Consider the following 14,519-nt stretch of genomic DNA (forward strand, 5'->3'; position numbering starts at 1 on the left):
CTCTGGGTTGTAGGATTATGGTAACTTTTTCTTTTGCTATTCATACTTTGCTGTTGTTTCCACTAAGTGATAAGACGTATCCCTTTTCTAATCAGGAAAAAAACTGAGCTATACTACAAATGTGATAAAAAGTTGGGAGTAATAGTGAGGATTTAATACCCCTTCCGTCAAAATTGTATTAGAAGATAACAAACCCTACAACTCGGTATTCTATTGAGATTTGAGGGTTTCATCCTCGCAGCCACCACCCTCCATTAAGAGGAAGGAAAGGAAAGGGGACGCGGACGCAAAAATGAAACTAGAAAACTTACTCCAGCTAATCAAAAAACATCAAGTAGCCTCTGACTTGTGATTATGCTAAAGGACGAGTCAACATTGTGATGCTCTTCCTATTTACTTCTCTGGGTAAGGGAAAATAATGTGGGTTTGTTTGCTTGTTTGTTTAAGTAATGTGCTGGGGGGCTGGTAGTGTTGTTTGCTCTCACTACAGAATGTTTTGAAATAAAACTTCAGCCTAGAATGTAAAGATTTTGTTTGGCACAAGGCAACGCATGAGCGAAACAGTAACTGAAAATGGTCCCATACCCCCCCCTTGTGGCTTCTAATATGTCACCTCGGGAAACAGCCCAACCAGCCGAGAGGACGGAACCTTGAATACTGTTTACGTAAGTCCAGCAAACACGTGTCCATTCCCTACCCGGTAGCGGTACGAACTATATGAGGATTAAAAGATACCACTAAATCTCTTCGTACTTTATTCAGGCCATGCCAGCCAGCATTCGTAAACTCACTTATTTGGGCTGAGTACACACACACACACACACACACACACACACACACAGAGTAGTCGAGGTCCTAAAAAGTTGAGCATCGGAAACCGGGTGTCTCTTTAAAATACGGCTTCATCTTCCGGAATAAAGGTGAAGGAATGGGAGTAAGGTCTGGGATGATTATTCTCCAGGGTTTGGTTGGTTGGGTAACATGTGGTAATCAGAAAAAGCACAGTGGATGTGGATGAAAAGACATGGACTGCAGCCCTAACTCTCCGAGTGACCTTGAGCGCGTATAATAGGGGCCCCATTCATCTACTTAACAATTATTTGAAGCCCGGGTGCTGAGGTTACAAAAATGAATCAGACCTAGCCTTGAGACCCTCGCTTTTCTAATTTGTAAATTGGGACCGACAACTTCAACTTACTATCAAAAATTAAACATATGACGGGCCCCCCTTGTACAGAGATGTTCATCTTTGAAACCGTGTTCACAGGTTTATTTATGCTTGTTCAATTTAATCCTTTCCACGTCTGCTCCTAGGAGCTCTAAATCCGAAAAGGAATTAAATAATCTAATCCAATCCTCTAAAATTTTACATTCATTCCACGGGGATTTCTTGAATCAAGGAATCGGCCTGAAGTCTAATAACGACAGCGATCTTCAAAATTCTCAGCCTCCTACCCCTGCGTAGTTCTTTCGTGGGGGACGCGGTACAACCTTGGCAAGGCCGTCGCCCTCTGCGTCCCCAGCAAGCAGCCGGCGCTCTGGGGGCTGAAATGCCATTTGCCTTGCCTAACTCGTGTAAGACCGCTCTCGCACGCCCCCTGGAGGAGCCAGGTGGGAAAGAGGCCACTAGCTCGCCGCGCTTCTCCCACTTCTCTGGAGGCGGGAGGAAAAGCTCGGGAGCCTGTGGCAGGGAAGTTCCCTCGGCGGCCTTGCGGGGAGCAGTTCCAGGGAGTGGAATCACCCGCTAGGCTCCGGAGGGGCGGTACCCAGCCCGGAAGAACCCTGCGGCGGCACAGGAGTGCCGGCAGGGGGCGCGGGCTGCCAGGCCACCCCCGGGGGCTAAAGGCCGGTGGTCCCTCCCAGGTCTGGTGTGCGGCGCGGCTGCACCGCCCGATCCCCAGGCCCCCCCACCCTCACCTCGTCACCTCCCCGCCCAGTCGGCGGGCCTCTGAGGTGCGCGGCGCAGGCGCGGAGCGAGGTGGTGAGTGCGGCCGCCGAGCTGGGGCCTGGGGCTTGGCGCCTGGCGGGCAGGGCGTGAGGCGCGCGGGAGGGAGAAGGGCCGGCCCGGGGGAGCGCCCGAGAGCGCGAGGGCCACAGCGGCGCCGCCCGCCGGCAGGGCCGCGCGGCCGCTCCGCCCGCACTCGGGCGCTTCGGCTACCGCCGCCGCCTCGGAGCTGCGCCTGGGCGGGCCCCGGAGTCCTGGTGAGTGTGAGGAGGAGCGGGCCGGCGGCGTGCGGACGCAGCCTCCCAGAGGAGAGGGCAGGAAGACCCCGCGACCGACGTCTTTTTAAACGAAACCCTGCCTCCGTTTTAAGACGGGATGGCGGCCCCTCCCCCATCCTGGAGGCAGTTCCACCCCCCGCGGAGGACGCTCGGCCCCCTGCTGCTGTTTTCTTTATGGCGCTTTTGGGGTCGGGGTTTAGGAGTCCCCGCTGGTCGCCTGGCCCTGCTGGGCCCGGCGCGTGGCGCGGGCGTGGAGGCGGCTAGGTCCGGGGGTCTCCTGCGCGGCCCCTCTGACCGGCGTGTCCGGTGGCGCCTGGGCTCCCGAAGCCGGTCGGTGCCAGGCTGGCCCCCCGCGGTGCGGAGCGGCTTCGGGACTCTGGCTGCGAATCCCTTGTTCGCCCGCAAGCCTCCGCGTCCGAATGCAGCCTGGCGCTCTCATCTCGGGCCAGTGGCCTGCCCCCCCCCCTTCGGGTGCCCCTACACCCCTTTAGCTTTTCTTTTTCAGTACAACCTACGACGCGAGTAATTTGAAATAATTTCAATTACCTCTTCGCGAAGAGGTAAAAATTTGGGCAAAGACTGGTGACTCAAGTTGGACGTACCGTGCGTTCTAGTTTAAAAACTCCACTGAACCATTTTTGTGTTTCAGTTCTTTTAAAATCTGGAGAATATGTACTTATTCTGAAAGGAGGATGAAAAAAACTTGCTTTTAAAACCTTGTAAAAATAGAGCTTTTGATTGTGAATACTTGCCTTATTTTTATACCAGTTAGAGAGTATTTATATTAGATGAAAGGCCTTCGATATCGATCTGTTTGATATAGGTACTGATTGCGTGTTAAATGGCATTTTGTACAGACATTCTTGAAAAAAATGACAGGTGGAGAGATGCTGATAGGTATTTTGTAAGTTGCTTTAAAAAAAAATGTTTCGTGTGGCATGGTATCATTTTTGTAAATGTAGAACATACATATGTATACCTTAGCCTAGGAAAATGTCTAGATGTGTGTATACCAAAATGTTAACAATGTTTTTCCTGGGTGAATAGATTCAAAGTGATTTAATTAATTTAAATTAACTTATAACCTGCTGTGACATGTATTACATGGGTTGTTTGTTAAATGGGGAAGAGAGTGAATGAGAAGGTGACTCAAAATCTTCCCCATGAGAGGAAGACTTAGTGAGGAGGTTGATAAGACATCTTTGAGTAAAAAACCATACTTCTTCATCAGCGCAGTTATGTATACAAAAAGCACATAAGAATATTTGCTGAAATGAAAGATGTTAGCATTTCTGGTCTTGAGAAGGCATCTTAGCATCATGCTGAAAGGGTGGGAGTCAGACCTTTCCTGATCAAGGTGATCCTATTCCTCTCACCTGACAGCCTGAATCCAGGCCAGCTTGAAAGATTAATTTTTAGTGCCGTGCTTGGTTTCCTTTCCTTGCTTTTTCATTCTTCAAATTGGAAAGAATTTAAAGTGTGTTCTGAAATAGCAAGAAGCTACTTTAATGTTGGGCCGATAGTTTTCATTGTTCTCCCGACAGTTTTAGAACATTTAAAACATGAAGTTTAATGCCTTGGGCTGTATAAATTCTGGAAGTGTACAGAAGAGGTATTAGGAATGAGTCTTGAGGTTTTAGTTTATGGCATAATGAGAAGTTTTTGAATGTACTTGATTGGGAAGGGTTCAAGGAATGCTATTTGTATTAGGTAAGCCATTTTATATAGAGATACTATTTCTATAAATCTAACTGTTGTCAGTTTCTTTGGGTGATTCTCTTCCCTTCTTCCTGTTGGTGACTAAGAACTGGAAGATGTAATGTGCTGGTAATAGTGATTAGCAACAAAAATTACTTACACAGTTAGTTGTTCAAAACTCAAGTCAGAAGACATGATTTTTCAGCTCTGGTTCTGCCACTTAGTTACTGACTTTCACTGAATTGTTTCCTCATCAGTAAAATTGGAGTGAGTTTGGTGGTAACCCTTCTGTGTACCTCACAGGATTGTGAAGATCAAATAAAATAAGAGGAGAATGCTCAATAAACTGAAAAGCACTGTCTTATTACTGTATGATCACATCACTTAAAAGCTAATAACCTAGGACCCAGAACCTAGTGAAGCAGCAAAAATAGTGTGTGCACCTCAAGTACCTTACCATTAGAAACAAGATGGTCTCAGTAATAATATCAAGTTTACCTGCTATGTATATGACTTTGATGATAAGAAAGGCAGCATATAAAGCTGGCAGAGAAAATGTCCATTTCTTTTTCTGACATTCCTTACTTCGCCACTTCTACAGTGAAAGAACACTAACCTGAAATGGAAGAGGTGATTCTGATTCTGACATTAATCTGTTACCTGAATTATAACTCCCTATTTGTATCTCCCTATTTCCAAAGCATGTGCTATAAAATTAGATCCTTACTCAGATTCCAGTGCTACCACTTATAAAGAATTTCCTGGACTTAATTTTACTATGCCTTGGTTTCCTCATCAATTGATACATCAATCAGTACATCAATTGATATATCATCAATTTTGAGGGAGTGTTGTATAATTTTCATATTATAGGATTAAATATGATAAAGCTGCCTGGCACATGATTGGTGTTCAGTAAATGGTTATTGTCCTTGTATTGTTAAACAATCTGTAAGGACTTAAAACAGTTCAAAGTCTGATTTGATTTGCTTTCATTATGGCTGAATAACCAGATTTATATTCCTATTTTGGTGTTAAAATATAGCTATAGTTTTAGAAGGTAAATTCATTTCAAAGAAATGACACATGTATATACTCACATATTTATCAGTTTTTAGTGCTTAATACAATATGTTCAAAAGATTATTTATACTTGAATTAATTCCATATAACTTTCCAGTTAATTAGAGACCTGGTGCTATAGTATTCTTGAGTCTCAAAAGTGAAATACATTTTTGCTAATGTGACTTCCTTTGTGTTTTTTCCTACAGGCATTTTTTTACCATCTGTGAAAATTTCCCTGTAGTTCATTTCTCCTCACTACAGTGTTAAGAATTATACCAAGTAAGTGGAATATGATAAAAACCATTTAGTCAATTTTATAACAGTCCATTGGAATTTAATCATTTAATGATTAAACAAAAGTTGCTATCTGTTTTGTTCTAAATAGAATGTTGAATGTGACCTTATAAGTAAGAAAAGAATTTTTTCTTGAAAATCATTCTGAGCTTCTATGTGATGAGTATGTTTTCTGGAAATCAGGGGATCGATACAGATTTTTCAAGGGCATATATCCACCATTAGCTTGAAAGCTGTATCAAAATATTCCCAATTGTAAGAAATGTACCTGTCTTATTCTTAATAGGGTACTATAATGATTTTTTTAAATAAAAATAACTTAAGAGCATGGTTTATTGTAATTATCCTGTTCTTAAAATTACATCAACATTTGAAATGGACTTCTCAACCTCACCAAGAAAAAAAAAACAAGCAAACAGTATTGGTGTCCTGCCTTTAAACTTGATTAGAAAAGTAAATCCAAAATATAAATGGAAGCATTGTTTAACACTTCTCTTACAAAGTAGATTTTCAAGTGGTGCACATACTTCTTATTCCCAGCAAGTTCTTTAGTTAAGAGGAATTTTTATAAAATATTAACAATCTTTATTTGTGACATTTTTGTTAAATTTTTCCATTTTTAGATTGCAAAGATATGAATGAATATCCTAAAAAAAGAAAAAGGAAGACATTACACCCTTCTCGTTACTCAGGTCAGTGGATTATTTTAAACTTGGGCCCTGGATTGAGTCCCATGCAATTGTATTCTTACCCATTTTCTCATAAATGATCAGATAACAGTTAAATATCTGGGTCAATTTTTAGGTAAGAGAAAACTTTAAGTTCTTTGAATATATATTCCTCATTGTCCGACATGCTCGGCACACATCAGAAGTTTACAGACATTATGTAATATATACAACTGAGTAGTTGATAGATATTTAAAATTAGATATCCAGAGTTGCATGCTTATACAGCATTAATTGAGATTTGCTTGTGTGTTCTTAAGGTGCATTAACCTTAGTGGAAGGTATTTGGATTGTTGGGGATAAATTTTTTATCCTATACATTATTTTCAGAAATGTGAACTTTATTTTGATTGTGTTATTTTAGGTCCTTTGGTTGAGGTTGGCTCTACTATCTTGGCAATAAGTGAGGTCTTAAGAAGAGAGGTCTTTAAAAAAAAAAGAGAGAGAGAGAGAGGTCTTTGATTTGGCTTGTGCGGAATTTAAGAAACAAAACAGAGAAAGAAGAAAAAAAAACAAAACAGAGGAGCATAGGGGAAAGGAGGGAAAAATAAAAGAAGATGAAAGCAGAGAGGAGACAAACCATAAGAGACTCTCAATCGTAGGAAACAACAGGGTTGCTGGAGAGGAGGGGGGATGTGGAGGGGGTAACTGGGTGATGGATATTAAGAAGGGCATGTGATGATGGGACGCCTGGGTGGCTCAGTTGGTTAAGCAGCTGCCTTCAGCTCAGGTCATGATCCCAGCGTCCTGAGATCGAGTCCCACATCGGGCCCCTTGCTCAGCAGGGAGCTTCTCCCTCTGCCTCTTCCTGCCTTTCGGTCTGCCTGTGCTCGCTCTCTCTCCCTCTCTCTCTCTGATAAATAAATAAAATATTTAAAAAAAAAAAAAAGAAGGGCATATGATGAATGAGCACTGGGTGTTGTATCGAACTGATGAATCCCTGAACTCTACCTATGAAACTAATAATATACTGTATGTTAATTAATTGAATTTAAATAAGTTTAACTAAATAATAAAGTATATGTTGGTGCAAAAAAAATAGAGATCTTTGTTGCCACCTGTAACTAATCTCACATATCTATATTTGCAGGTATGCTAGCCCACCCAAGCTACACATTCATTCTTCATATCTGAGGAAATTAAGCCTGGTTTACTGCCTCTTAACCTCTCCCAACAACACTTGAAATGACTATTCAGAAGCCCTCATTGGTCCTCAGACTATTTCTCCTGTGCCTTACTTTCTTTTCATTACATGGCAGATCTTCTTGGTAGTTAATTCAGTGTTAATTCAATGTTTTTTGCAGTTAATATATTTATCACATATTTATAATGTGTGGAATTCTGACAGTAAGGCAGATCTGTCTTTGTGTACTTCAAGTGTTATATTGTAAATCATGTAATTGGTGGTTCTTGCAAAGCTCAATGTCACTATCAGATCTGAAATATAGAGGCTTTCAGAATTGAAGGAAATACACTTTATTACAAATATGAAAATTTATATATGGTGGATAAAGTGATGGCTTTACATGTTTAAATGTTTACTTGAAATTTTAAAAATTTTCCTTTTATGTTCAGATTCCTCTGGAATAAGCAGAATTGCAGATGGATTCAATGGAATTTTTTCTGATCATTGTTACAGTGTTTGTTCTATGAGACAACCGGACTTAAAATACTTTGACAACAAAGGTATATCTAATATTTTCCAAAATATCCTTTAAGTTGCTTTTATATATTTTTATTTCTTACTTGAAAATGTGGGTAAAAGTTATGACTTCTAAATGGGCACATATTCAGTTTGTTTAAATGTAAGGAAATTGGGTTTTTTTGTAAGAAAGCAAGTATGAATTTTTAATTATTGGCATTATTTCAGACCTGTAAATAAAAAGCACACTCTCCTAAGTCCATTTTAGTGGCAAGGAATTGGTGGAAAATCAAGACTGACCCAGAGTTGGGAGCATTTATGATGAAAGGTTAGGAATAGTGTTATACACAGTTCTTCCACTCAGCTGTAGTCTAAAGGTCTAATGGAAAGGAAGGAATGGAGGGTGAAGCATTCAGTGTTTTTCAGTCTTAACATCTTTTGTTGAGTCTTTAAAACAGCATTGGGTAAATGATAAAAATTTGCATTTGCTCTCTTCTTTGCAACCATCAAAACTGCCAATTTCCTTGAGCTCCTACCAGAGGCACAGAAATACGTTTTTTTGAAAAAGCATAAGGAGTTGAAGATATTTGTATGAACTCATGTTTGGCTTAATAGAGACACAGATGGTTACATACAGAGATAATTATAGTTATGTCTGTGTATATGGAGCACTGTACAAACGTGTTTACTCTGTTAGTTGAGAGGGCCTAAAAGATATGACACCCCAGTGGGAGTGAGCCCAGATTTTGTTTTTAAAACCATTCTCCAATAAAAAGAACTAGCACTTGGAGAAATGGCTGATTTATTTCTAAGGTGGGAAATACATAAGATGAGCCTGGAGCATTTTGTAGTGCCAGAAAATAAGGAAGTACTCAACACATGCACATGATCCAGGTAGTCAGAGGAACATAGGAGCCAACTAAAGAGCTCCCAGTAGTCAAAGCTGAAACAGTTTAAGGGGGAAAAAAAAAATTAGAACCCCAAAATATAAAATAAATATTCCTGAGCCCATACAGACGTAATTGAATGAATAAATTAGAAACTGTATAGGAGAGGGGCGCCTGGGTGGCTCAGTGGGTTAAAGCCTCTGCCTTCGGCTCAGGTCATGATCCCAGGGTCCTGGGATCGAGCCCCGCATCGGGCTCTCTGCTCAGCAGGGAGCCTGCTTCCTCCTCCTCTCTCTCTGCTTGCCTCTCTGCCTACTTGTGATCTCTGTCTGTCCAATAAATAATAAATAAAATCTTTTAAAAAAAAAAAAAAAAAAAAGAAACTGTATAGGAGAATTCCAAATTATTTATGTGGACTCTCCTCCCTCAAGGAGGTGGAACATAACTTTCCACTCCTTAAATGAGGACTGCATACAGGGACTTCGTTCCAAAACATAGAGTATGGAGAATACTCTGTGGAGAGCCTTCATCTCGGGTCTTGGTCTCAGGGTCCTGGGATAGACCCCCACATCGGGCTCTCTGCTCAGCGGAGAGCCTGCTTCCCCCTCTCTCTGCCTGCCTCTCTGCCTACTTGTGCTCTCTGTCAAATAAATAAAATCTTTAAAAAAAAAAAAAAAGAGTACAGTAGAGAAACCTGATCAATACTACTTCAACCAGGTGATCACAGTCAACATCTACAGTAACAAATCATGTAAGTACTATGTACCCTTGATATGATGTGATTAAAAAAAAAAAAAGGCAGCTTGCCTCTCTGGTCTACCTCTAATAACCCATAATCCCAGTCTAATCATGGGGCATCCTACAAAATACCTGATCTCTACTCCTCAAAACTGTCATGGTCATCAAAAACAAGGAAAGTCTAAGAAACTGCCACAGCTAACAGTATCCTAGAGAGAGATGACAGCTAAATGGAATGTGAAATCTTAGCTTCTTGAAACAGAAAAAGAACATTAGGAAAAAATTAAGAAAATCTGCTTAAGTATAGGCTTTAGTTAATACCACCTTACTGGTATTGGTTATTAATTGTAACAAATGTATCATATTAAGAGCATAGAGAAATTGAAATGTAATGTAAGAGAATGGAGAAACTGAATGCAGAAAATATGGGAATCCTCTGTATTATCTTCTCAAATTTTTTCTGAGAACTCCTAAAAATAAAGTCTTTTAAGAACAACAGTGACATGATATTGAAGCCTAGTTTTTTCTACTGACCTGTATTTCAGTTTCCCCATGCTAACTTTGAAACATGGGGTCTGGGCTGAAGGAATAAAGGCTTACTCAAACTCAGTAATTTAAACTGAAAATTCCTAAATTACTTTAATAAGTATATTCTAGTCCAAATGGGGTACAGATGCAAAAGCAGTTGCTTGTTTGGACAGATTATTTTGTGTGTCTGTTGGATAACATCTCTTTTCCTGGCTAAGTCTAAGTCCTTTAGTTCCTGTGGGAGTTCAAAATTTTATTTAAAACATTTAGTGCTTTGTTTAATAGTAATTAATATTTAATGCTTTGATATATATAATATTCCAAATCTCTTTTTACAGATGATGATTCTGATACAGAGACATCAAATGACTTGCCAAAATTTACAGATGGAATCAAGGCCAGAAATAGAAATCAAAACTACCTGGTTCCCAGTCCTGTACTTCGAATTCTAGACCACACTGCCTTTTCTACAGGTTAGGGAAACCAGTTGATAGCATTTGCTTATTTTATATAGATGAATGAAAAAATTTTTGCCAATTATTTATTCATTAGGTCTTATTTAGTGATGGTAATAGACGTGTTATATTTTTCAGAAAAATCTGCTGATATTGAAATTTGTGATGAAGAGTGTGACTCACCTGAGTCAGTCAACCAACAGACTCAAGAGGAAAATGCTATAGAAGTTCACACTGCTGAAGATGTTCCAATTGCTGCAGAAGTACATGCAATTTCTGAAGATTATGATATAGAGACAGAAAACAATTCCTCAGAAAGTCTTCAAGACCAAACTGATGAGGAGCCACCAGCTAAACTTTGCAAAATTCTTGACAAGAGCCAAGCTCTGAATGTGACTGCCCAACAGAAGTGGCCTTTACTGAGAGCCAATAGCAGTGGTCTCTATAAGTGTGAACTTTGTGAGTTCAACAGCAAATATTTTTCTGATTTAAAGCAGCATATGATCCTGAAGCATAAGCGTACTGATTCAAATGTGTGTCGAGTATGCAAGGAAAGTTTCTCTACCAACATGCTTTTGATCGAACATGCCAAACTGCATGAAGAGGATCCCTACATTTGTAAATACTGTGATTATAAAACAGTGATTTTTGAGAACCTCAGCCAGCACATTGCAGACACCCATTTTAGTGACCACCTCTATTGGTGTGAGCAGTGCGATGTACAGTTCTCCTCAAGCAGTGAACTCTACCTACATTTCCAGGAGCACAGCTGTGATGAACAGTACTTATGTCAGTTTTGTGAACATGAAACAAATGATCCAGAAGACTTGCATAGCCATGTGGTAAATGAACATGCATGTAAATTAATTGAGTTGAGTGATAAGTATAACAATGGAGAACATGGACAGTACAGCCTCTTAAGCAAAATTACCTTTGACAAATGTAAAAACTTCTTTGTGTGTCAAGTATGTGGTTTTCGGAGTAGACTTCATACAAATGTTAACAGGCATGTTGCTATTGAACATACTAAAATTTTTCCTCATGTTTGTGATGACTGTGGGAAAGGCTTTTCAAGTATGCTAGAATATTGCAAACATTTAAATTCACATTTATCTGAAGGGATTTATTTATGTCAATACTGTGAATATTCAACAGGACAAATTGAAGATCTTAAAATTCATCTAGATTTCAAGCATTCAGCTGACTTACCTCATAAATGTAGTGACTGCTTGATGAGGTTTGGAAATGAAAGGGAATTAATAAGTCACCTTCCAGTCCACGAGACGACTTGATTATTTTCTTCACCTGCCATAATGTTAATGTAAAATAATAAATTTGACTTTTTTGGAGATGTTAAAATGGATGATTTTAAACATAACTTACGAGAATTGCTTTTAACAAGTAAGTTTTTTAATTGTCCAATTTTCTTGGCATTGCTACATTTTTCAGTATATAATGGTATCCTAAATGTGTTATTTTCAGTGCATGATAGTTTTAACCACTCTTGGTGTCTGTCATCTTGTTTCTTACAGAAACTCTGATTTCATGAATTGATGAGAAACAGATGTACGAAAGAAACTAGACTACAGTTTTCCTTTTGTAACCATGGGTGCTATTAACTTTTTTAAACTCAAGACAAACTCAGTTTTTCCATCTTTGAAGTCATCAAAGTACTGCATTATCAGAACTTAAATACAATGTACCATACAATTAAGTCCACTGATATTTCCGTTTATAAGAACCCAAACCCTCCCAGATAATCCCCATCAGGAATTATCTCCAAGACTCAGTGGACTCTCCATCTGTATTATTCTTTTAACAACACTAGGAAGTGGGACATCTGGGTGGCTCAGTTGGTTAACAACACTAGGAAGCAAGTGTTACAGTAGGAAGGGAAGATCCAGTTTTGTTGATGGTCTTTTTTTTTTCTTTTTTTTTTTTTTAATTCTCATTCTATTTTAGCCCCTATCTATGAGTTAAATGATTTTAAAATGAGACTGAGGAGGAACTGGTAAGGGGTTAGACAATAAAAAGTAACATTTAATAGCTCAACATTTTCACAATTCATTTTCAGTTATGTAACAGTGAAGTAAGCTCAAACTCTGATGACAAATCATTTATTGACTGAGAAAACCCACTGAAGTATTAATCTGGAATTAAGAAGATCTAGAAGATGAGGGGTTCTGGCTTTCTTCTTGGCTTGTAGATGGCCATCTTCATTCACATGGTGTTCTCTTTGTATGCAAGTCTATTTCTCAGACTCCCCTTTTTTATAAGGTCACTGGATTAGAGCTAACCTTAATGACCTTATTTTAACCTAGTAAAGATCCAATCTCCAAATAAGGTCATACTTTGAGGTACTGGAGCTCAGGACTCCAACATTTGAAGAAAAAGAGACAAAACCACAATTCAGTAGCAGCTTCTTAAATAGCAGTATGCAAAGATACGATTTTGTCTATCATTGAACTCCAATGAACTACTAACAAACAGTATTGTTCAGGAATATTGATACAGTTGAAGAGATCAGTTTATGACCTATGGTGTTCCCACTATAAGAACTGTGGAAATTTAGTCTATTTTGAGAATGGTGGCAGCAACAAGTTTTCTCAAAAATAATCATTTTTGGCTCTACTATTGTCATATATGCATAATTGTATTTTTAGAAACTCATCTTATTTGAACATTCCAGGTAGGGCTACCTGACAGAAATGTTTCTAAGACAATATCAGAGTATTTAAACTGGAAGAGAACCTTAGAAACCATCTGGTCTAAACCCTCTAGTTCTCTTAAGTTTCTTGTTGAAATAGGCCAAGGTCACAAAACCAGTTATAGGAGACAGGAGTGGAATCCAAGTTATTTGGCCTCCAGTCTAATGTTTCCATTACACCATGTTAGATTAAAATCCAAGCTTTGTCCTTGGGGTGTTTTTCATGACTACTTAACATAGCTGTTTGGCTGCCTTCTTGGTAATTCTTTTTTTAATGCCTTTTTAATATACATCCACCTTCAAGAATTTTATTTTTAGGAAACAGACTTTAAATAAATTATGCCTTAGTGGGTTTTTTTCAATTTTGTATTTTATTACTTTACATTTGATCACATTAGTAATCAAATTAAAGTAATTGTAATGAAACCTCAAGAGATATTAATCCAAATTTAGACCCATGTAATTTTGTACTTTTTACTGAATCTGCATCTTGAGGACACATCCCACTGACAGTTTGCCCAATAAAAACTTTTTGCTTTGACTCCACTTTCAAATAAGTCAATGACAGCTGGTTTATATTTTTAGCTTAAAGAACTTCTTCAGAAAAACAACCCTAACTAAAAAGAGATTTTTTTCTAACTACTTGGTTTTTCCCCCCAAAAATGCAAAACATTTCCACTGAACTCTCCTGTGATTTAAAGCACAGTTCAAGTCTGAGAATACATAATTGATAGTGATGTTTATTTTCACTACAATAGGATTCTTGGCAGCAAGAATTCTTGGCCAGTAGCATTGGACCATTTTATTTCTTGCTTTTTTTTATCTTCACCTTGCAATGAGTTATTACTTATGAAATTCCAAATTTCCCCTGTACTCCAAAATTTTAAAGTGATTGTACGCTATTCAAAAGCCTCTCTTCTCATAAATTTGCCAGTTTTACCATTTTAAATCAACTCTCTTAGATTTCATGAATGTGTGTCATCACATACTAACCGGTTTCTCCGTTTCACAGAGTCCATAGTGTGTTGTTAGGTGATTGCTGAGTTACTGGTACTGGTGTAGTATATGTAAGGTTTTGTGTGTGTGTGTTTGGAATAACACTAGTCCTAATTTTTAAATCTAATTTGCAAAACACTGTATTACTTAATTTCTGGCACTTTACCATTAACCATTACTTTTGCTTCTTTTGTCAGTATTACTACCTTTTGTAAGAAGTTTAATATGTTTCCCAAACTACTATGATTAATTTTTAGCGGATTTTAATGCCTAAAAGCACTATGACTTACACAAACTTGAGAAAGTTAATGAAAATCAAATGGCCCCAATCCTCTTGGGAATCAGATTGGTTTACCCAAAAATCAATATTTGTTAAGAATTTAAGTGAAAACAATTAAGACCAAACATCCCAAGGAAAAGCAAATTTGGTTACTCAGGTTTACCCTATAATTAACACAGTCTGATTCCTGGGGCATCTGGGTGGCTCAGTTGGTTAAGCAACTCCCTTTGGCTAAGGTCGTGATCCTGGAGTCCTGGGATCAAGTCCCGCATTCGGCT

The 14,519-nt window shown here is 38.9% G+C and overlaps 1 protein-coding gene across 3 annotated transcripts; it reads left to right on the plus strand.

The window, feature by feature from the left end:
- Positions 1–1,925: 1,925 nt before the first annotated feature.
- ZNF639 (zinc finger protein 639) lies at positions 1,926–11,617 on the plus strand. 3 transcript variants are annotated; one of them, XM_044251825.1, is made up of 6 exons: positions 1,926–1,981; positions 5,193–5,265; positions 5,904–5,972; positions 7,584–7,694; positions 10,142–10,276; positions 10,397–11,617. In XM_044251825.1, the coding sequence occupies exons 3-6, from the start codon at positions 5,915–5,917 to the stop codon at positions 11,548–11,550; spliced, it is 1,458 nt and encodes a 485-aa protein (XP_044107760.1). In that variant the 5' UTR covers positions 1,926–1,981; positions 5,193–5,265; positions 5,904–5,914; the 3' UTR covers positions 11,551–11,617. The 3 variants fall into 3 exon arrangements, with proteins under 3 accessions (XP_044107760.1, XP_044107759.1, XP_044107761.1); XM_044251824.1 differs by lacking the exon at positions 1,926–1,981 and adding an exon at positions 2,117–2,202; XM_044251826.1 differs by lacking the exon at positions 1,926–1,981 and adding an exon at positions 2,766–2,783.
- The last annotated feature ends 2,902 nt before the right edge of the window (positions 11,618–14,519 follow it).

The sequence above is a fragment of the Neovison vison genome, chromosome 6, assembly GCF_020171115.1.
Source record: "Neovison vison isolate M4711 chromosome 6, ASM_NN_V1, whole genome shotgun sequence".
Taxonomy (NCBI): domain Eukaryota; kingdom Metazoa; phylum Chordata; class Mammalia; order Carnivora; family Mustelidae; genus Neogale; species Neogale vison.

Excerpts from the sequence above, each read along its gene's own strand:
- ZNF639 (XM_044251825.1), top strand. The coding sequence starts at position 5,915 with ATGAATGAATATCCTAAAAAAAGAAAAAGGAAGACATTACACCCTTCT. Across the intron at positions 7,695-10,141 it reads AAAATACTTTGACAACAAAG|ATGATGATTCTGATACAGAG; the intron begins GTATATCTAATA and ends CTCTTTTTACAG. Across the intron at positions 10,277-10,396 it reads CCACACTGCCTTTTCTACAG|AAAAATCTGCTGATATTGAA; the intron begins GTTAGGGAAACC and ends TATATTTTTCAG.